Source organism: Nannobrachium achirus (genome assembly GCF_963921795.1).
Source record: "Nannobrachium achirus genome assembly, chromosome: 15".
In the NCBI taxonomy this organism is placed as follows: domain Eukaryota; kingdom Metazoa; phylum Chordata; class Actinopteri; order Myctophiformes; family Myctophidae; genus Nannobrachium; species Nannobrachium achirus.
This window is the reverse complement of record NC_137822.1, coordinates 26,508,412-26,529,946: the sequence shown is the minus strand read 5'-3', so window position 1 is coordinate 26,529,946 and position 21,535 is coordinate 26,508,412. Positions and strand designations below refer to the sequence as shown.

Here is a 21,535-nt window from a genome sequence, read left to right as displayed (position 1 = left end):
TGTGGCAAACTGCACGGATTTCTACACAGAGAGGGCAATTCATTCAACATAAGATGCTGCATTCAACTTCAGGAGTTTGGACAAGGCAATTCTCTTGAATGCTGCCTTCAGGTATGGCATGGAAAGAGGGCATTAAAAACTGCATTCATGGTCTGGAGAGGGCACTTTTTACAGACGGATAAAAGGGCAGGGGCTCAAGCCCCCTTTGATGTCTATGTGTGCACGTGCCTGCTGTCTTGTTATTCTTAGAGGTATCTAGAGATCAGGGTTCATCTTTCATCCTCTCACTTATCACTGGGTGAAGATAAACGTCCACCTCAGCTGTCCCCTGCAGCAGACATACAGGTTCAGGCTCACCAAATACTGCAGAAGAACCTATTTCAGTACAAAAGTTCACTTACCAGGGTTCCCAAGGGCTCTTAAAAGTTAACCTTGAAAGTTTATTTAAAAAAGAAAACAAACAAATATAAATCGATAGATAAATAAATAGTTCAGGGAAGGTGCTTGTAAATTCTCAAAATGAAATTCCAATACGATTTGTACTCAATTCTGTTTCTCCTTATCATTAACCACTTAAACCCCAGCATTCGTACTCTGGGGAAAACTTTGCCGAAAAATAGCAGATCTACAAGCGTACAATGTGTCACAAAATATTGATTGTAGAGTGAACACACTAGTGTCTGCTCAACAACGTATGGGGTTTAAGTGGTTCATTGATTTCATTCCATGTCCCATTACTCTTATTTAATCTATTTCTTTGTTTGACATCCAACAGATCAGATTTTACTACAAGTTGCCCTCATGTCTGTGTAAGAAGGGTCTTATTGCTTGACCACAAATCATAATCAGTGTTCCTGACCATACACTTCAGAATATTCCCAAATTGTCAACCAGTATGCAGAATGATTATAGTTTTATCACACAGTAACAACAGCTTTATTTTTTTCTTTTTTTTTTCTTTTTTTTTTTACTTTTATACAGGTCGGCTTGCATGCATACTGTATATTACACAGTACTCTCTAGACATTAGACACTCAAAAGTGCATGAACTTTGCCCTTGTCACATCCTTCCCTGGCCAGCACTGACCCCAATCTGCTTTTCACCCCAAATTTTCATAATTCTCCCTTGGCACGTGTAAATTATTATTATCACGTCGGGCATTGAGTTTGATTAAGGGATCCTATCCAAATGCTCTCACGTTGTATTGAGACTAGCCAAAACCCTGGTTTGGAAAATTCAGTGGTTGGTTGGTTAATATCATCTTATAGTTATCAACACATTTTGTTTAATGTTAGCTAAAAAATAGTAGGAGTTGGGGCTCAGAGAGAAGCCCATAAGGCAACTTCTGCCAGTATATATATTTCTTTTTAAATTAATGTGGCATATAGGCAACGAACAGAAGTTCATATCAGTTGATACATTCATTTTCAACGTTTCAAAGTTGAAACTCAGAAGGTCATGTATATTAATAATCATTAATAATGTGTTGAGCTTCAGTGACGTTTAAACTTGTTGCTGTTTAGGGCATTCACGAATAGCGATTTTTAGTATTCGAATTATTCGACCTCAAAGTATTCGAATAGTCGAATATTCGACAGGACTGGCCAAACTGTCAAATATTAAGTAAGCAAGAGGCGAACATTGTGAAAATAGCCGATCTACATGCTCTGTGAGCATGTAGATCTGCTATTTTCACAATATTTATCTGCGGAACCGAGTCACATTAAATGTAATACCTACAATTCCAAGTGCGTGTCAGGGTTCTTATGACTTCCTATCTAGCCAAGCTTTATAAACCATGAAGAAATATATATATACAGTACTTTTAAAGACAAAACAATAAAAATAAGCGAATATTTGATTTCGGTGAACAACGTCGAATAGTGACTTTGATATTCGAATATTCGAATATTTGGTGAATGCCCTATTGCTGTTTCTGCAGCTCTGGATGATCAGGACAGTGCTGTGGATGACCGTGACAGTGACTATCGCAGTGAGACCAGCAGCAGCTTGCCCCCGCGATACCACACCACGGCCCAGCCAAACTCTTCCCTGCACCAGTACCCCATGGGGCCCCAGCTACAGCACCACCACATGGACTCCTGCACGGACTCTGTCCACAGCTTTGACATGGATTACAGGGAACACAGAGGGAGCAGGTATATACAGTACATGTATGCATGATCATCTTCAACCACCACTGCATCACTGGTTCCCAAACACTGGGTCGCTGGGACCCACTTGTGGGTCACAGACACATTTTTATGGGTCCCTTATTTTTTTTGTTTCATTTTGAGCTTGTAGATCTGTTGTTTTTAATACTTTGGGCAAACGTCTAATTTCTCTATTGTGTCTCAAGCTAAAATGTTTGGGAACCACTGCACTACATACATCCCCTAGTACTTACACATATGCATGCACGCACATTGCACGCACACACATGCAAACACAAATCAACTCGCAAATAAATGCTCAAATACAGTTCAGTGCAGAGTAGCACGTGCAACATTTACTCAGAAACATGTACTTTTTTTCTATTTCCAGAAATAGGCTTTCTTAAGTGCCATCATAACTGTATAGTTTTCTGATAGCCTGCCTTGTAAAAATCCCCTCAGCTGGAGCTCGGTGCTTTTGTTTGTGAGAAGGCTTTCCTCAGTGTTATAGTGCATTTCTCATTCAGTAGCTTTGGCAGGCCAGGGGAGATGTGTTCTCCAATGGCCAAGTGTGGAATTAGTTTTGTCACACCCTTTATCCGCAACCTCAATATTTGAATGCAGGCAGCTATGAGAGAATCCCGCTTGTTAGGCATTTGCTATTGAGACTGGCCACTTATTTGGACATAAGAGGCAGTGTCCTCTTTTTTCAGTTTGGTTATTAATTAGGCCTAGAATTATTGAATGCTTTAACCAGTGAAAAATAGCAGATATACAAGCTCACAGCGCGGCACCGAGTGCTGCGCTGCAAGCTTGTAGATCTGCTATTTTTGAAAAAGTCGTGAAAATGTGTGCAAATCTTTGAATATATGTATTTTCAAAGCGAACGATTGTAACTCAAATATTGCTTCTGTGTGGTCCCTGGAACTAAATATTTTGAGATGGGGGTCCGTTGCCAAATAAATATCATTTTGGGGTCCTTCACATGAAAATGTTTGAGAACCACTGGCATAGTAGTCTCTCAAGAACAGACTAACGGAGCTCCATTTAAGTGAAAAGGACCTTTTCTTTGATGATGGCAAGCCAGATTGCTGACATAGAAACATAGGTTTTTCAAAAAATCTTAGAAGGATTCAAAAGACACTTATAGAATGGGGTCAAAATTCTAATTTTCACAATTTTTCAAAAATATCAGATCTACAAGCTCGCAGTGCCGCGCTGTGAGCTTGTATATCTGCTATTTTTCAATAGTTAAAGCATAAAATAATGATACACAATATAGTGTACCCGTTCTGAATGGGTTAAGGTTTTGCTGTATTGTAGCTGTGAGGGTGTTGTTTGCCTTTTGTCAAAAGGTTGTGGTCAGGCTTATGCTGTCATCTCTGTACCATCTCAGCATCAAGATACCAAAATGGAGGAAAAAGATTTTTAATACAAATAATAAAGGGGTAGTTGGTTAAGTAGGACTAGATTTCGCTAGTAAGTCAAATGGGCCAAAAAGCTTGGCGATCAGCCAAAAGGGAATTTACTCCTTTACACTTGTGGGTTTTCTATGGAAAATGTGTGACTCAGTGAGGCTGCTGCAAATCTGTCTGTGAGGACTGATAGGGAAGCTGATCCGGATAATTCTACAACATCAGAAAAGAGAAACAGGATTATAGCCAGGGGGAAGCTGGTGGTACTTGTTTCCTTATTTTTCCTTGAGGACTTATTGTTTTGTGAAAGTTCCCCAGTAGTTATCTCTGAACTTGGTTTAGCCCACATCATTCAGGAAGTCTATTATGTCATACATGGGTGTCATTGAAGTCGGGTCAATGAGAGGCAAACGTGGTGCTTGTTCAAATGAACCGTTCCGATGTATTATAGTTGTAGCCTTCTCACAAGTGTTGAAATGCTGATAAGTGTGTATGACTAGGGGGTATAGACAACTATGTAAACAAGACACACATGCCAGTGCACTCGCTCGCTCGCTCACTCACTCACTGCGTCCCTGTATCCCCCCACGCACGCACGCACGCACGCACGCACGCACGCACGCACGCACGCACGCACGCACGCACGCACGCACGCACACACACACACACACACACACACACACACACACACACACACACACTTGCTTTTTTCATGTTTTACAGCTAACCTACTGTTATTAAGCTATTGTAACACGGTTACTTGCCATTTCTTTATTTATGTTTTAGTCTTCTTTTACTTCTTTTGTGCTTCTTTCTTTCTTTCCTGCTCCTATATCCTGTCCTATTTCCTCCCATGTCCTGTATTACTTGACCCAAATTAGATCCTTAAACCACAAAGGCAGGGTCAGGATCATTCCCGTAGACTCTGGCATGGGCGTAGAAGACTGGGAAAACAAATACAAATTGCCGGGGAAGCCTCAGCTGAGTGATTTCCTCGATGACGAGGAGGACAGTGTCATCCTTCGGATGGGGAGAGCCTGCCGTGAGCCATTAGGAGGCTCAGTCAGTCAAAACCCTAAACATAGTGGCACCTTACCAGTCTACCCTGAGGGCTATGACACTATTGATCGGCGGCGGAAGAAAAAGATAAGGGACCCAGGAGGGTTGCTCAGCATAGAGGCAGACAACATCAGAGATGAGGCTTTTCCCCCTGACCTTGCAGTGCTCCGTCAAAAGAGAGGAGAGCTAGTGATGCGGCAGGTAGTCGAGTTTGAACGGCAGGAAGATCAGATGACCTCATGCCTCAGGCCATACAAGAACGGTCTACTTTACAAGACAAGGATGTGGGCGAAAAATGACCTCGAGAACACATTGGAGAATTACGTGGCGTTCAAAGAAGAGGAGGCTGCCAGGCTAAGGGCAGGGTTTGAATGTGAAGAGGATGATATAGACTACTTATTAGGAGAGGACTTTCATTCTGAGAACAGGAGAGATCATTTAAAAGATAGGCCTTCTTTCCCCTACGGTGCTCACATGGACAGTCCTCAAGGTTATCGGGATAAGAAGTGTGGAAAGGGAAAGATTGGAGGATGGGCTCCTGAGGCTCACCTATCTCCTGTGGAGGAGCCAAGTGATGAATATGTAGATCCCATGGACGAGCTCCAGTGTCTGGTTGAGACAGTTTCTGAGTACCTTGCTGAAAAAGAGGAGGAAATAAGCAAGTATGGTTCGCTTCCTAGGTCAAGCAAATCCAGGCTGTCATCTCTTGGCAGCAACAGAACAGATTCTTTGGGAGATGATACAAGAAGTTTGTCCAGGGATGTGAAAGGGGAAACTGAAACCCGGGCTCCCTTTGACCAGGGTATGTCAGGGGTGAAAAATGCTATGAGTTCCTTATTTAGTTCTTTTACTGACAAAGTTAGTACAGGTCCCAAACAGACGAGTTCTTCTGCATCAGTATCAAATGAACAACCCTCTCAATCTGGAATATCAAAGTTGTTCTCATTTATCCCCAAATCGACTAGCTCAGCTCCCGTAGCTGTGGTATCTCCAGTAGAAACACCACCTGAAAAATGTTTCAGTTCTCTGCCTCTCCACCCACCCCCCGATGCCAAGACAAAAGATCATAACCGAGAGACAATCACTGTTGTCACAAATCCGACTCAAACCAGTACTACTGAAAATCTTACTGAGTTTACATCTAAGTCTACAGTCTCTTCAGGTAACTCTGTTTTGGGGAAATTAAATCCTCTAAAGTTGTTTTCGTCAGAAGAGGGTCTGAAATCAACTGATGGCACGGTGCGTCAAGACTTTGCACATGAGAACTGTATTAATCAAGATAATTTGTCAATGGCAAATGGAGGAGGTAGAAAACCCAACGGAGCAAGAAGGCTATCACAAGACAAAACATATGTGGACAGTCGAGAACAATTTGTGTATGGGAGACATAATCCTACGACGTCCACACTGGGAAATCTGCCTCCACCAGGGCCAGGGAGGCCGACTGGCCAAACAGAACCAGTGAACACTGGGTTCTTCAACCCTTTCAAGAAATCATTTAGCTCATTGATAACACCTGTAGCCACTATTCCTCCTCAGGGACCTGTCACTGTTTATCCTGTCTTTACACAAACAGATGACGTAAGATTGGATAAGACAGCAGAAGACACACCAACAAGTAGTAAATTCAAGCTACCTTTCCTCTCCTCTGACAATATTTCATCTCAGCAGCCTCCTAAAGCAGAGACGGGAATGCTGTCTGGGCTCTTTAAGTTTGCATCTAGTGATGATGTCAGTGCTTCCAGACACACACAAAACCCAGTACAGTCACACCATCATACAGCTCCAACTGCAGGTGTGTCAAATACAGGCATGTCATATACAGAGCCCCAGAGAAACACCGAGACAGGGTTGTTCTCCAGCATCTTTAATCCCACAACACCCCACGCTAGCCAAGTACAACCTGGCTTGCACCAACAACATTTGCCAAACCAGAGGCCAACACCCCAGGGCGTACAACAAGCCCCTCATCAGCCTGAACCACAAGGTTTTTTGACTGGTCTTTTTAAAGGAAACTCTGCAGACAATGTGTCTCGTGCAAGTTCTAATCAGCCTCAGCAAGGAGGGCTGCTGTCAGGACTTCTTAAATTTGGCTCAACAGGTGACCTATCTGGCAGCGTGCCACACCAGGTTTCACCCAATCAACCAGCAGGGTCTGGGAGTAGCCCCCAAAAGTCTCCCAGTTATCCTCCCCGACAACAAAACACACCACCTCCTCAGGAACGGGGCCTCTTTTCGGGGCTGTTGAAGTTTTCATCATTAGAGAATATTCCACAAAATGTTGAACCTCAACCACAGAGAATCCCACCTGACAGTCACCCGGGTCAACACCAAACACAGAATCAAGCTCCACAACCCCAACAAACACAACAAAGGGGGCTGTTCTCTGGGTTGTTGAAATTCTCATCCGCTGAAAATATTTCTAGCAGCCAAACAACTCATCCTCAACAGAACATCCAAGGTCCAAGATTGCCAAATCAACAAACTGACCAGCAACAAACCACAAAATCTGCCTTTGCTAGACAACAAACAGTTCCACTCCAACAACCACTATCTGAGCGGAGAGGAGTCCTGTCTGGACTTTTTAAGTTTTCTTCAGCAGGTAATGTTAACGCTGCTTCAACCCCAGCACCTCAGCAACATGGAATTATTACAAGTAGATCTAATCTGGAACAACAATTTGTTGGCAATATGTCAAATCCAAGACGAGATCAACCACAAGATAATTTGGCCCAAACTCAGACTCAAGCAAGTGGTTTACTTTCTGGACTATTCAAATCGTCTTCAGAGAATGTGCCTCAGCAGCCACACACATCCCAAGAAAAGAAGGAACAGGTCAAGCCACCACCAGATAGTCACACTGTACAACCACAACAAGAGACTGTAAATCCTTCTGGTGTGCTTTCAGGATTGTTTAGTAAGTTGACAAAACCACCTGAAAGTATTGACACCAGCAGTCAGACACCAACCAGCATCCAGACACCAACAGGGCAAACACTAAATCAGAGAGCTACAGTGAACACTCTAAGGAGGCAGGCACCACTGCAAAGTCAACCACCTACCATTACAACTCATGAGTCCCTACAAGAACATGGTGTTGAGCGAGACAATAAGCCTAATCGGTCTACCCAGCAAGGGTTTTTACCAGGATTGTTCACCAGAAACACAGTAGATGAACCATCTTCTCATAAACGCTTAGAACGAGTAGCTCAGGTTCCAGAGGAGACGACACTTTCACCCAATGAAAAGGGTTTGGTTTCAGATGTATTAAAAATGGGACCAAAAGCCACAACAAGTGCTGTCTCTGGTCTAGAAAGAGAAGCTAAGCAAAGAGTTGATCCTGATCCTCTTATTCCCGGAAGGAGCAGGCACGCAATCTATGGTTTACCTGTGTCAATTCATGCAGAGAGTTTGGATTTAAGAACTCAGGCTACTTTTGCAAGATCTTTTGAGAGTCAGGCTGCATACGGCTCAATTAGCACAGGTAATTTGTATCAATTATCATCACAGTATGACTCTTCTCAATCAGTCCGGCCAATGGCTTACAGCACAGGTAATATTCATTCACATTTCGAGTCAAATTATCGATCGGTGTCCACACCACCATATGTTGGTGGAAGCTGTACTTCTTTGTATGAATCAACAAGGCCAAAAGTTTACGACGGTCAGTTGTCTCCTTATGGTATTAGTCCCACTTATGATGAAAACCAATGGATCCATCAATCTGTTCTGTGGCAGCAGTTTCAAAATCTTTCACACAGTTATCAACAGCCAGTAGAAAATCAAGGATACACAAAGCAATGTGAAGATGCACCATTGGTGCAGGGGTACTCTCTCCACTGGAGTGCCTCAAATATTAATCAACAGTATACCTCTTCACAGCCGTGGGAAGAAGTTGTTTGCCAACAAAAACAACACATTAGTCCATATCAGTTAGAGGAACAAGGATGTTTTAACAACGATCCATATGGCAAGAAGAGATTATGGAGTAGCTATGATGACTTGGGTAATTTACAGTCCGCAAACAAAGAGGATGGTGCATTGAACTTGACTACCAAACCAAGTAATTCCATGTTGGGGAGTTGTTATAGCCTGAGTGGTGTTTCATACCATGAAGGCTATTATGAGGAGACTGCTCCAAGCTTGTCTTATTCAGCCAACTGGCAGTATGACATGGATAATGCTCAGGACTTTCACACTGATAATGTTTCCAATCATCCTAATTCTAATAATGCTCCAGGTGCCAATGTTGAGGTTGAAGAGTCTATGTATCTCGAGGATACGGAATGGTACCAGCAATGGCTTGCACTGTTGGAGCAAGGAATGTGGTGGCCAGCAGATGATGGTGATTGTGGCTACTTTGTGTACACTGATCATGAATACATTTATGCTTTGCTTACAGATGCTGCAGGGGAAAATGTATATGCTTGTGCACCTGAAGGAGAACAATGGGGAAATATGCAGCAGTTGGATAGTTTTCCTAATGCTTGGCTACACAATGAAATGGTTACTGTCTGTGGTTTTAAAGTTCCACTGTATAATGAAGATGAGCTTCTCTGGCTACCTGGTCGAGAACAAAGTGATTCCCAACTTGTCAATGCCCCCCTAGACTTATCTTCTGCATATCGAAAAGGAAACCAGATCATGAATTTAAATCTTGAGCGTTTTTCCCAAATGTTTGAAAATTCATTTATGTCACAGAGAAACCATACTGCAGATTTAGCATCATACAAACTGAACAAAGTTAGAATGGATCCTGCACATCCCAACCATATCTATCAAGACCCATATGAAGAGGTTATTGACCTCTCATGCCATAATAAAGACCACAGTGGTCCGTATTGGAACAACAAGGAAATTAAGACACTTCTTTCACAGAAGGTTGCTGTTTCCCTAAACTCTTCACCAACTTCAAGCTCTTGTCAGCAGCAGCTTCTGAACAACTGTTACAAGCCTAGCCAACGACGGCGTTCATCTACTGGTGTCACAGTGAAACATGTTGATGACACATCAGAGGAAGAGTGGAGGAAGAGAGTAACTCCTGGAGATGAACAGCCTAATCGTCAGTCCAAGAAGAGCACATCTCAGTTAGACTCAGACAAAGCTGGTACAAGCTCCCGAGATCAACACAGATATCCTAGGGTTGAGGCTCCTAACCAGCAATCTAGGGGCATTCTGTCTTCAGGTTTCCATAGTCTTAAGTCGAAGATCATCAAAGAAGACCCCCCTACATCTGTAGCTCAGCCACAAAGTGTGACTCAAATTCAAAAGCCAGCCACCTCGCAGTCTAGAATATTGCCCACACTCCCAGCAGCTGGTCTAATGTCACAGTCTCCTGTGCTTTCGCAATCTACTGCACAGAAACCTAGACTTGCACGTCAGTCTACTATGTCACAACAGGCAGGCCTGCCAACACAGGCCAATGGAGGTTCACATAAATCAACTGTAGCTGATAATTTAGTGAAAGAACCAGTGAATAAACCAGCTGAACAACCACAATCTGGCTTCATGGGCTTTTTAAAGTCTGCAGTTGGAATGGAAGAACCAAAACCAGAGCCCCAGAAGTCTCCTGAGTCGAATATATCACAACAGGCAGGCCTGCAAACACAGCCCAGTGGGGGCTCAAGAGAGTCGCTACGTAAATCACCCATAGTTGATAAGCCAGTGGAACAACCAGTGAATAAAACAGCTGAACAACCACAATCTGGCTTCATGAACTTATTCAAGTCTGCAGTTGGAATGGAAGAGCCAAAACCAGAGCCCCAGAAGTCTCCTCAGGCACCTTTGGATCAGCAGAGTAAAACTGCCAGCACTGCGTCCTTGCCAGGAAGTGTCACTGCAAACAAAGAACCTACAGGTGTATCTAATTTCTTTGGATCCATAGGCAGCCTATTTACTGCTGAGGCCCCTCCACCTCCACAACAGCGGTCAACATCTAATATTTCAGAGAGCTCCCAGGCATCAGCATTTAGACCTAAGGGCATTCAAAGACAACAAACAATTCACCAAAGTGGCACCTCTCAGCCAGGCCAGAGACATCCCCCAGGTAAAAGTGCATCACAAATATATCCTAGTTCTGGTGCTGTTCCTGCCCCAGCCCAGCCACCAACTGTGCCACCAACAGCGCAGACAAAACCAGAACCAGCACCTAAATCAACTAGTGGACTGTTTGGCTTTTCTATTGGTGAAATGTTGTCAGGAACTCCTCCACCTGCCCAGCCTGGGCCCTCACCTCAAGTGCCACCTCCAGGTCCAGCTCCTCAAGAAGAATCAATCGGGAAAAGTATAATGTCAATATTTAGTGGGCCAAGTCCACAGACTGCACCTAAAACTGGGACGTCTCCCCAAGTACCACCTCCAAGTGCAGCACCACAACCTCCACAAGAGGAATCTCTCGGCAAAAGTATATTGTCATTGTTCAGTGGACCAAGTCCTCCTCAGCCTTCTGCTCAAACCAAGCCTGCTGGTCAGACTCACCCCCAGGGTACTATTCCCCCAAAAGAGCCCCCAAACACAGGATTTCTCTCTGTATTTGGTGGTATGAGTCCTCAACAGTCTCAGCCACAAACGGGTTCTATTCTTGGAGGTATTTTATCTGGCTCATCAACAGACAGTCCACAGACTGCACCTAAAACTGGGACTTCTCCCCAAGTACCTCCCCCAAGTGCAGCACCACAACCTCCACAAGAGGAATCTCTCGGCAAAAGTATATTGTCACTGTTCAGTGGACCAAGTCCTCCTCAGCCTTCTGCTCAAACCAAGCCTACTGGTCAGACTCACCCCCAGGGTACTATTCCCCCAAAAGAGTCCCCAAACACAGGATTTCTCTCTGTATTTGGTGGTACGAGTCCTCAACAGTCTCAGCCACAAACAGGTTCTATTCTTGGGGGTATTTTATCTGGCTCATCAACTTCAACTGAAAGCCCAGCAAAGGGATTGCTGTCTATGTTTAGTGGTCCAAGTCCATCACAACCTTCACCACAGTCTGAATCACATTCTCAACAAGGTATAGTTCAAGCAGAATCTCAAGCACAAAGTGCACCCCAACCACAACCTCAACCACAAGTGCAAACCGCTAATTCTGTCCTTGGGGGAATCCTGGGTGGCTTGTCTACCTCCAATGAAAGTCCAGCAAAAAGTTTGTTCTCCATGTTTGGAGGCCCCAGTACTACACAAACCCCACCAAACTCTGGAATTACAGCACCCAAAGAAGCTATTAAGGTTGGTCCCATGTCACCTCCACAACAAGGTACTGCTGCCCCTCAAAAAGAGCCACCGGCCACAGACCCCTCAAAAGGACCATCTATGGTATCAATTAGTAGTGTTTCCCCAGGAGCATCAGCCAGTAGTGACACATCGGGTAAAAGTGTTCATGGGGCTAGTTTGCTGGCTAATCAATCACAGTCTTCCACAATGACTGATGTAACTGTAACATCTTCTGAAGATGGCACTAAAGCAGAAGGTGTAATTACACGGCCTCCTGAAGAGGGTGCAACAGTGCAACAATCCACATCACAAGGTAAACCTATGCCCCCCAAGGAGCCAACAGTGACAGGCTTAATGTCCATCTTCAGTGGATCAAGAACACAGACTTCCACCTCAAATGCTGGGTCTATTTTAGATGGTGCAGGTAAAGGTTTATTGTCAATGTTTTCTGGACCCTCTGAACCTAGTAATGCTCAAACAGGTTCTCCACCTCCAGCAACTGCATCTGGACTAGCGGGTATCAATAGAGGGCCCACCAACCAAACAACCACTTCTCAAACAGGTGGGTCCTTATTAGGAGGCCTGTTTGGCGGTTCTGCTACCCAGGCTGCTGGTCCTGACACTGGAGGTTCCATTTTGGGTGGGATATTTGGAGGACCAGCAGCAGCCTCAACTGCAGGACCTCAGACTGGTGGATCCTTGTTGGGTGGACTTTTTGGAGGAGCTGGAACTCAGACTACATCACCCCAAACGGGCGGCTCAATTTTAGGAGGTATATTTGGAGGGTCTACTCCTCAGCCAGCAGCTCCACAGACTGGTGGACCCTCTGCCCCTATGGAGATCACTGGAAAAGGTTTGCTTTCAATGTTTGGAGGGCCTGCTCCACCATCAGCTCCCACAACAATACCCCCAACAAAACCCAGTGATGAGAGTAAACTACCCACTACAGCTATTCCAACAAAACCAAGTGATGAGACCAACATATCAACTGTAACTGCTTTTGTGACCTCTCCAGTTGTTAGTGTTCCCAAAGGTGGTGACATGTCAGAAACTCTTAACTCTGAGCATCAAGATATAAATGCCCCCCAAATTGATAAACCTGTTGTAGTTATTGACCAGGAGGTTGATAAATCACCTGCTTTAGCTAGCCACAGTCAACCCAAAAAAGGAGACATTACTGGGGAATCTGAGCAATCTGTCAAACCACAAGAGTTGTCAAAAATGGAAACACCAGTATGTAATCAACCTAACCAGATGTCCCCCAAAATTGAAGAAGCACCTGCCATTGAGTCAACTCCAGCTGTAGATGTACATAAGAAAACTCCGGAGCCTGAGAAATCCGTTCTAGACTCATCTGCCGATGCAGTATCAGGCTTTATGTCCTCACTTTTCAAACCAGCAACTGCTCCTGCTCAAGGTCAACAGCAACAGTCTGGTGGGTCTATTTTAGGTGGAATACTTGGAGGGTCCAATACCCAAACTCAGACAGCGGGGTCGCGACTTGGGGGTTTATTTGGAGGTTCTACACCCCAGGCTACTGCTCAAGCCACTGCTCCTCCAACTGGAGCATCGATATTGGGCGGTATGTTTGGAGGAAAGCCCGCTGCCCCATCTCCAGGTCCCCAGACTGGTGGCTCTTTACTGGGTGGGATGTTTGGTGGATCTGCTGCCTCAAGTACAACACCTCAGACAGCTGGATCTATGTTGGGTGGAATGTTTGCAGGGGCTGGTGCCCAGAGTGCCGCACCGCAAGCTGGAGCATCGATACTTGGGGGAATAGGAGGGTCATTATTTGGGAGTATAGGACAAACACCTAAGCCAGCTGATCCCAAACTAACTGAGCCGATGCAAACACATGAAACTGGACCACAACAATGTAATAAAAATCAAAGCATTACTCCCAAAGTAGTTCAAGAGGGTGCTGAGATCATAGAAGGTAAAATGGTTGACTCAAGTTTACCTCATAAAGGGCAAATAACATTAGGTAATCAAACAGGAAGTAGTGCTCTCCCAACAGACGTGGAAGATTCTGTAACAGTTTCTACCACAAGTACAAATGAAACAAAACTTGAAGGAGAGGTGACACATGAGAAACCCATAGTCATTAAAGGAGAACCCGAAAGTATAGAGGCTGACAAATCAGCTCCACCGGCTAACAAAAAAACTGATACTCCAGGTGATCAGTTGCCGAAAACTGTAGAGCAACCTCAAGCAAAGTCCCTTTTTGGCTTTATGTCAGCAACCAGTGATGCAGGAAAATCTTTTGGATCCCTATTTTCATCCCCACCAACAGTGCCCTCAGGTGCTTCCTCAACGCCTCAAACAGAAGGTGGTTTGTTTTCAGGGTTTAAGACATTATCTGCAGGTCTGTTACAAGAGGGAATATCTTCTGCTGGAAAACAAGAGCCACCTACTGCTTCGTTATTTGGAGCAAAGTTGGGATTCCCCTGGCAGGCAGACCAGCCCAGCCCACAAGCTACCCCAGTTGTAACTCAGCCCAAAGCCAACGACAAGCCAGCATCTGGCCAAATACAAACTATAGAAAAATGTGCAGCATCTGATGTCCAAAAGAAGGATGCGGTAGGTTACATGGATGATGTAGCAACCCCCCAGATTTCCATCTCCACTCCTGAAGTAGATCCTTCAGCATCCCTGTCCCAAAAGGAGAAGGAAAGCCTTGTAGAAACATCCCCATCTGCAGGTCCCACATCTGGAGTGCAGCTGGACAACCAGTCCAGGAAGGACCATTTGAATGCAAAAAGGCTAGTAAAAGTATAATAAATGGCTGCCCCCTTCCCCAACACCATTCATGAGGCGTTAAAATTTTGGGGACCTGTCCAGCTCCACAGTCCATTCATTAATTTTCATTCCATCTTTATATTAAATGTTTGTGTATAGTAATGTGGCATCTTCTACAGTATGTATCATTGTATATAGAAGGTGCATTCCTTTCCCCAAATGGAATTCCAGAACAGAAATTACACTTTAAGTCATTTTGGACATTTGAGTCAGACAATACTTTTAAATATTCAGAAACAATCGGGTGAGATTGGACTATTTGCTATTTTGGTGATATTGGGGACTAGCTCATAAACACTACTAAGGACACTATAGAGCCCCACACAGGACTGTTTTATTAATCCCGCCTGACAGCTTCTGCTGGATTTCTGACCATTGACACCCGCTCCCACCCACAGACTGTTCGCTCCCATCTGTAGAAAGGTTTAAGTAACGAATGCACCCGCCATACTGTCATTGTGACCCAAATATAAACCGAGAGAGGAAGGTGCATTGAGTATTAAACAATTTAAGCACTTCAGCACCACAGACATAGACATAGTGGGCTGAGCTGGGATATCGGTAGCTATTATTAATAAGTAGATGCATACCTGTCAGTAGTAACATTTCAGTATTATGTTCTCCTCCGCCAGACTTTGCTTGCGAAAATGTATTTTAAAATATATTACGCTATTTTCCATTTCCTGGCTAGCTACCTAGGCTTCAATTAATTTGGTTTCCAGTAGGACTTACTTATGGGACTTCACAGGTCAAACAGAAGTGGGACTTCACAGGTCAAACAGAAGTGGGGAAGTTACTTGACATGCACTCATTTTCAGAGCTTTCCAAGTACAGACTGTTAGGCAGAAACATTTGAAGTGTGGTGGGAGCCAACAGGTCTGTCTCGAGAGACTAGGTCCCACTGCAGGGCTCTACACCAGAAACTACAACTTGTACATTTTGGATTTCTGTTCTGTGAATGTTGTGTCTTTATCCTACCCCAAATAGGAATTCATCAATGTGTTGTCTTAAGCATACTGTATGGTGCAACGTTGGTGTGAGGGCCACATAGCAGCCTGAACCTTGTAGTATATATTTGTGAATGTGATAACTTAAGCACTTCTGTTGGGTCCATTGATAATGCTATAGATTTCCCAATTAGCCCTTGGTCAAATATGTGTTTGCAAATAACTTTTACATTTGCTTTAACCTGGGTGGAGCGTACTAAATGGACAACAGAACAATACAGATTGTGTCCGTTATGGCACTTACTGTAAATTGGGATGATCCAATCAAAACTGTTTGTAAAAACAATTTGACCAGGGTTATTTCTCTGTAGTAGTATTAGTATTAGTAAGTAATTCTACTGTAACATTTACCATTTCCCTCACTCATCTTTCACTATCCAGTCCAGTGGAAAGTAGTCGTTATGGGTCATCAGGAAACCTGAGTCAGACCAGCTCCCAACTTAGCGAGACTGGCCAGGAGAGTGCTGGGGGTTCAGAAATGGAGGAATCCTTCCACTCCTATCACAGCACTGGATTCCGCCCTCCGGTCAATGGACACCCACCCACAAATGGTCACCATCCCACCAACGGACATTCCATGTTCAAGGATGAAGAGACATCCGTAGACACCCGGAGACCCTCTGTGGATGTGGGAAGGGGCTTGGATATGACGAAAGACGCCACAATAGAGAGAAGGCCCTCCAAACTTCAAAGGTACACTTTTGTTTGTCAGCAGTCAGACACATTTTAAGTACTATGTGAAGGGAAATGTATGATGTACTCTTGCCTTCTTTCTCGTCTTAGATTCCATGATGATGGTCCTCCATTACCATTCTCCCCATCCAGACTGCGCTGGTTGAAAGCCATCAATAAAGTCAGAGTTCAGCTCCGGGAGGTAAGGAGGGTTTCTCTTTAATCATCCCCCAATAGTCTTCCCTTACATCAACTATTATAACCCTTGCAATGCATTCTCCCCTCAAACACAAGACATACCTGCATGCAAATACACAAAAGCTCTCTCTCTCTCTCTCTCTCTCTCTCTCTCTCTCTCTCTCTCTCTCTCGCACTCTCTCGCACTCTCTGACTCTAGCTCTCTCTCTCTGTGTGTCTCTCTCTCTGTCTCTCGTGCAGTGTATGTCAAACGCACTTGCATAAGAATGCACATGTGACTTCCACTCATAGATCAAGCACTCATGCATGCTGACACACACGCACACACCTCTTTGGAATTGGTTGAGGTTCATTTGTATGGTTTGGATTGCAGCATTACTTATCAATACTTTCTTTGGACCGGGCCCCACTTATTCGCCGTTGATGACTTGCAGCATGGTCTGGTTTTGAAGCTCAAAGAAGGTGCATGTAATGCTTGGTTGCCAACTTGGAAGGCAGTGTCTTATAGAACCTGTACCTGCAACTCGGGGGCCCCCACCATGACAATAGTCACATTAGGGGCCACGTTTTGCCCCTTTAACACTTCAAATGACCTGAACTCGGTGACCATTGCTACGATCAGTGTAACATAGCAGCCTGAAAATCCTTTTGTTTTAAATGGCCACAAAGCATGTCTACATCCGATGGACCTACAGTATGAAGACTGCATGTAGAAAGAATTAGGCAGTTTGCTACTGTACATAAAAATGTACTCCTCTCAGCCTCCAGTGACTACAGTATAATTTTCCTTCTTCCTGTGAAACTAATTGTGAGGAGTGCATATCTCTCTCTCTGGAGCTCTACCCATCTCACAATGCTTTCGTCAGAGTGGTCCGTAATTTGCATTAATGGACGGTTTGCCCATCTAAGTGCCTGTAATGTGGTACCACAACGGATATCTAGCTGAAATCTAAAGTCATTTTGTCACCTCCTGTCACGTTAAGTTAGTCAAGTTATGATCAGGCTGTCCGGTTGAATCTGTTAGAACGTGTATTTGGTACAGGGAACTAATTGATGAAACAAGCCCCCGCCCTGATGAACAAGTCTTACTGTGTAGCAAAATCGCTGTCTTTTTGTCATCTTCTGTTGTACTTCCTCTATCCTTCTTCCTCTCTCTGCCATGAATGAACTAGTGGAGTGGTGACTGGAGCCTGAGGGAAAGGCATAACTGAATGCAGAGGGAAATATACAGGGGACAAAAGGAGCGCGTGAAAGGAATTAGGAAACAAATATCAGTATGCTGTGTTGATCCATCACCAATTTTGCCTTTAGAATTCATCATCGCTAGTGCAAATGTAACCTTATCATCTTTTCTTCTATGGGTGAATGAATGCATTAAACATGCCGTTATTAGTGAATCGGTTGAAGCTCATTGTGCTTTGAGTGTAGAAGATATGTTTGAGCTTCTTGAAAAAGTACATATACATGTTATTAGTGATATCCGAGACCAGTGTAGTTGTGCATCCATACTGTAGAGGTGCTTTACAGAAGAGTCTCCTGCCCATCATCAATCAATGTCCAGTTAGAGACCAGCGGAGGCCATGGTAAACATATCCCTTTCACTGATCCTTTCTTGTGGTCCAGCATGTTATGGACTGACAATGGAGAGGCTTCGTTAGTGCTCGCCGGGTTCCATTATGGTGATTGGTTTGCAAGGACTGGAGGAGATGACGGTGTTAAACGCTGGCTGACCGAAGGCAATCGGCGAGGGGGACAGGGAGCAGCAAGGTGAATGCTGCCTTAAGTGTTATTTATTACGGAACATGGGGAAGCACTTAAAACACAAGGATGCATCCTGAGAAGACTGTAATGAATTAGAAATGGTAGTTAATCTGTCACAGTGGTGTCAAAAGAGCGCTGTGTAACAAATGAGCGCTAAACACAGCTGTACATCCTTGCATGCTGGCACAGATTCAGAGGGAGGAATGGGGCTGAATGTGTTGTGCATTTAGTGTCCCTTTTTCAATTCCTTGGCTCAGAGCTCTTGTTTTTTGTTGTTCTATTGTTGTTGTTATTTTTTTGTTAGATTCTGTGTGTGTATAGTATATTTATTTATTTGTATTTTGCATTATATATATTTATCGTGGTACTGTTTGACTGACCGGACTGTCTACATGGTTTGCGTGGGTGACCACCTCTGCTGGAATATTATAGAGAAGCTGGTGGCATCACCATGTGTGTCAGGTCTGTTTTTTTTTGTAAATTTTTCACCCAATGCCAATTGCCTAAGCTGAAATCCTTAGGTGCTACTCTCCTCCTGCCAACCTGGGGAGAGCCCCGAATTGAACTCACGCTTCCTTCAGTGCATGAGGAGTAGCGGGCCGCTTCTTATCACCTGACAGGGGGAAAGGAACACGTGATTCCAACCAGTTCCTTTCCTCTCCATCAAGCACCCCGGCTGGCCAGGGGAGGCAGTATAGAGACCAGGATTACTGCATGTTTTTGTGAGGATACCTACCCTAGGGGACACGGGGAGAACATGCAAAACTCCACACAGAAAGGCCCTTTCGCCAACCCCACCCAGGGTTTTGGGCACTGATGATGCGGAGGAGAGAACATGCACCCAGTCCCAGCGTTCCCGACGGGAATGGAACCCGGAACCCTCTATTTGTGAGGCAACAGCACTAGCGACTGTGCCACTGCACGCCCTGTGCACCTTGTCAGGTCTGTTTTTTGACAAGCTGTGAGCTTGTGAGCTTTGTATTTTTATAATATTTATTATTTGTATTATTATTACTTTTTCTTCTATGACCTTCCCAAAATGGGGATACCAGGCTTAAAGTGGTTAAGCGAGAGAGTAGATGGCAGGAATTGGACAGATGTGGGGATGCAGAAAAAGAGGAAGATGGAGAGGGGGCGGGGGCTGAGTACCGACTGTCTCTCAGCTTCAGATGAGCTTTGTGGTGGACTACATTGCCAGAGGAGAGAGGGAGACGGAGAGAGAGAGAGAACAGTGAAAGCATGCAGAAGTGGGAGGGAGGGACAAGGGAGGGAGGGTTGGGAAGGGACGCGACGTGAAGGGAGGGATATTTAACTGGGGTTGAACTGAATTGTTTTCCTAGTCTACTCTTCCCCTGGCAGTGGTAGAAACGCGAGATTTTACATCTGCCGGTATATCTGTCTGTCTGGATGAGGAACGGTAGCCCAGTGGGGAAACTAAGGCACAGGATGGGATTACAAGCACTGGAGGATTTTTATTTTTGAAAGACATTTTTGTTTTATTTTTTTATTATCATTACCAACTTGCCGATCACTGCTCCACATGGATTGATTGGCTTTTTCATGATGCCATCTACAGGTTGTTCTTAATAATAATAGTTTTCTTTTTCGTCTTGAGGTGAGGTAAGGTTTACATTACATATCACACATAATGTTATGTGTATTCGGTATACAGTAATAAAAAGTTTATGATTTTGTTTTAATTTACTCATGTTAAGTATGCACATATAAAGTTACAACACAGTTGTTGCATGTTTAGCTAATAATATGTGGGTGAAAGATAGTGTACATTGTTATGAGCCTTAGTTGACTCATATTATGATTTGAAATACTCAAGGTAACCCCCCCAAAATTCCAGTTTGGCTCAACACCTACTTTTCAAGTCTTAAACTGAAGGAGATTTGTTTATATGAAGTCTACACGGTCAGATGAAAAACTAACAATGCAAGTCATCTTTTTTCCAGGCCACAGACCATTTAGTAAGGAGAGAAAAGACATTGCTGCAGGGAATTGCTAGTGAGTTGACAGTGAGGATGGGCCAGACTTCAACCGGCCGTCTCAGCCTCTCTTTATTCTGACCAGATAACTGATAAAGTCATTGGCCTTCAGAGACCAAATAGATCATTGGCTGTCGCGACTAAATGGGCCAGCAGCACTCAGGAGTGCAGCTCAACGAGCTGCTGAAAGGCATTTGTGTCTCTGCCTATCTATCTATATATCTATATCTACGGTATATCTATCTATACACACATTTCTCTAGGTGGGTCTCTCCACACAATTCTGTAATCTATTCTGCTGCTAACCCTCCTCAGTTAGAAGCAGAAGTGGCCCCATCCTACCTCTGTAGCCCAATTCACATCCTATTATCCCCATGGGTCTGTCAAACTGGGCTTACTGGTGTCGATGATACCTTGCTGCCATCCAGACTTATCTTATCATGCTAATGCACACCACCAGTGCTGAGTGCTATTGGACAGAGGTTTAACCCAAGGTGGAGGGATGGGTTAATTAAAGTTTCCAACTACAGTATCACTCACTAACAGCCCTCTGCAGCACCCCTGTCCCTTTTCACTCTGTTCACCCCCTCTGTCTTAAAGAAAATGGCGAATAAGGGAATAAGCCTCTTTCCTCTGCGATTCTTGGCTCAAGTTTCCCGAAAGTTGTTGATGCCGACCCGTAGATTTATCTGTTTCAGAATTAGAATGTTTGTTATTAAAATGCAGTTATGCATGGGGTTGGGGTCACGTTCAATCGGGCTTTACCTTTCTTGAAATGGAATTTATACATTTATTACATTTTACTCCAGTGCACATTAATAGACATCTCAAGCTGTGTGGTATAATAGGGTGGTGATGGACAGGGCAGTTTGCAGATTGACTAGCACACACTGTCACTCACACAGTCGACTGTACAGGGGATTGGACAGCATTGATTACAGTGGCAGGCTGTTTGACAACACAATTTTCAATATTGTTATTGCATTTGCACTTTATTTACACAGTATTTACAGGCAAGTCGTATGGACATACCGCCCCCCCCCCCCCCCCCCCATCCCATGGCGAAAGCAGTGGCTACATAGGAGAAAAAATACACACATTGAAATAAAATGTCATACGTAATATACAATCTAATAAATAGGACAGAGAAACGGCAATGACAGGGGGAGAAAGGAGTTTGACAGAGCAGCAAAAATGGCAGCACACTTTGAACATAGTCAACTTAATTAAAAGCATTTACAGTTTCCAAAAGATTAGTCTTCCTTTGTCC

At 44.1% G+C, this 21,535-nt stretch overlaps 1 protein-coding gene across 1 annotated transcript in view; it reads left to right on the top strand.

Annotated features, from left to right (window-relative positions):
• LOC308300091 (protein unc-13 homolog B-like) overlaps positions 1–21,535 on the top strand; it is a 107,431-nt gene that overhangs the window by 36,684 nt on the left and 49,212 nt on the right. Inside the window, exons 8-10 of the mRNA XM_080743862.1 lie at positions 1,944–2,160; positions 16,022–16,333; positions 16,424–16,514. Coding sequence (XP_080599988.1) covers positions 1,944–2,160; positions 16,022–16,333; positions 16,424–16,514 — 620 coding nt within the window. The remainder of the gene's footprint in view (positions 1–1,943; positions 2,161–16,021; positions 16,334–16,423; positions 16,515–21,535) is intronic.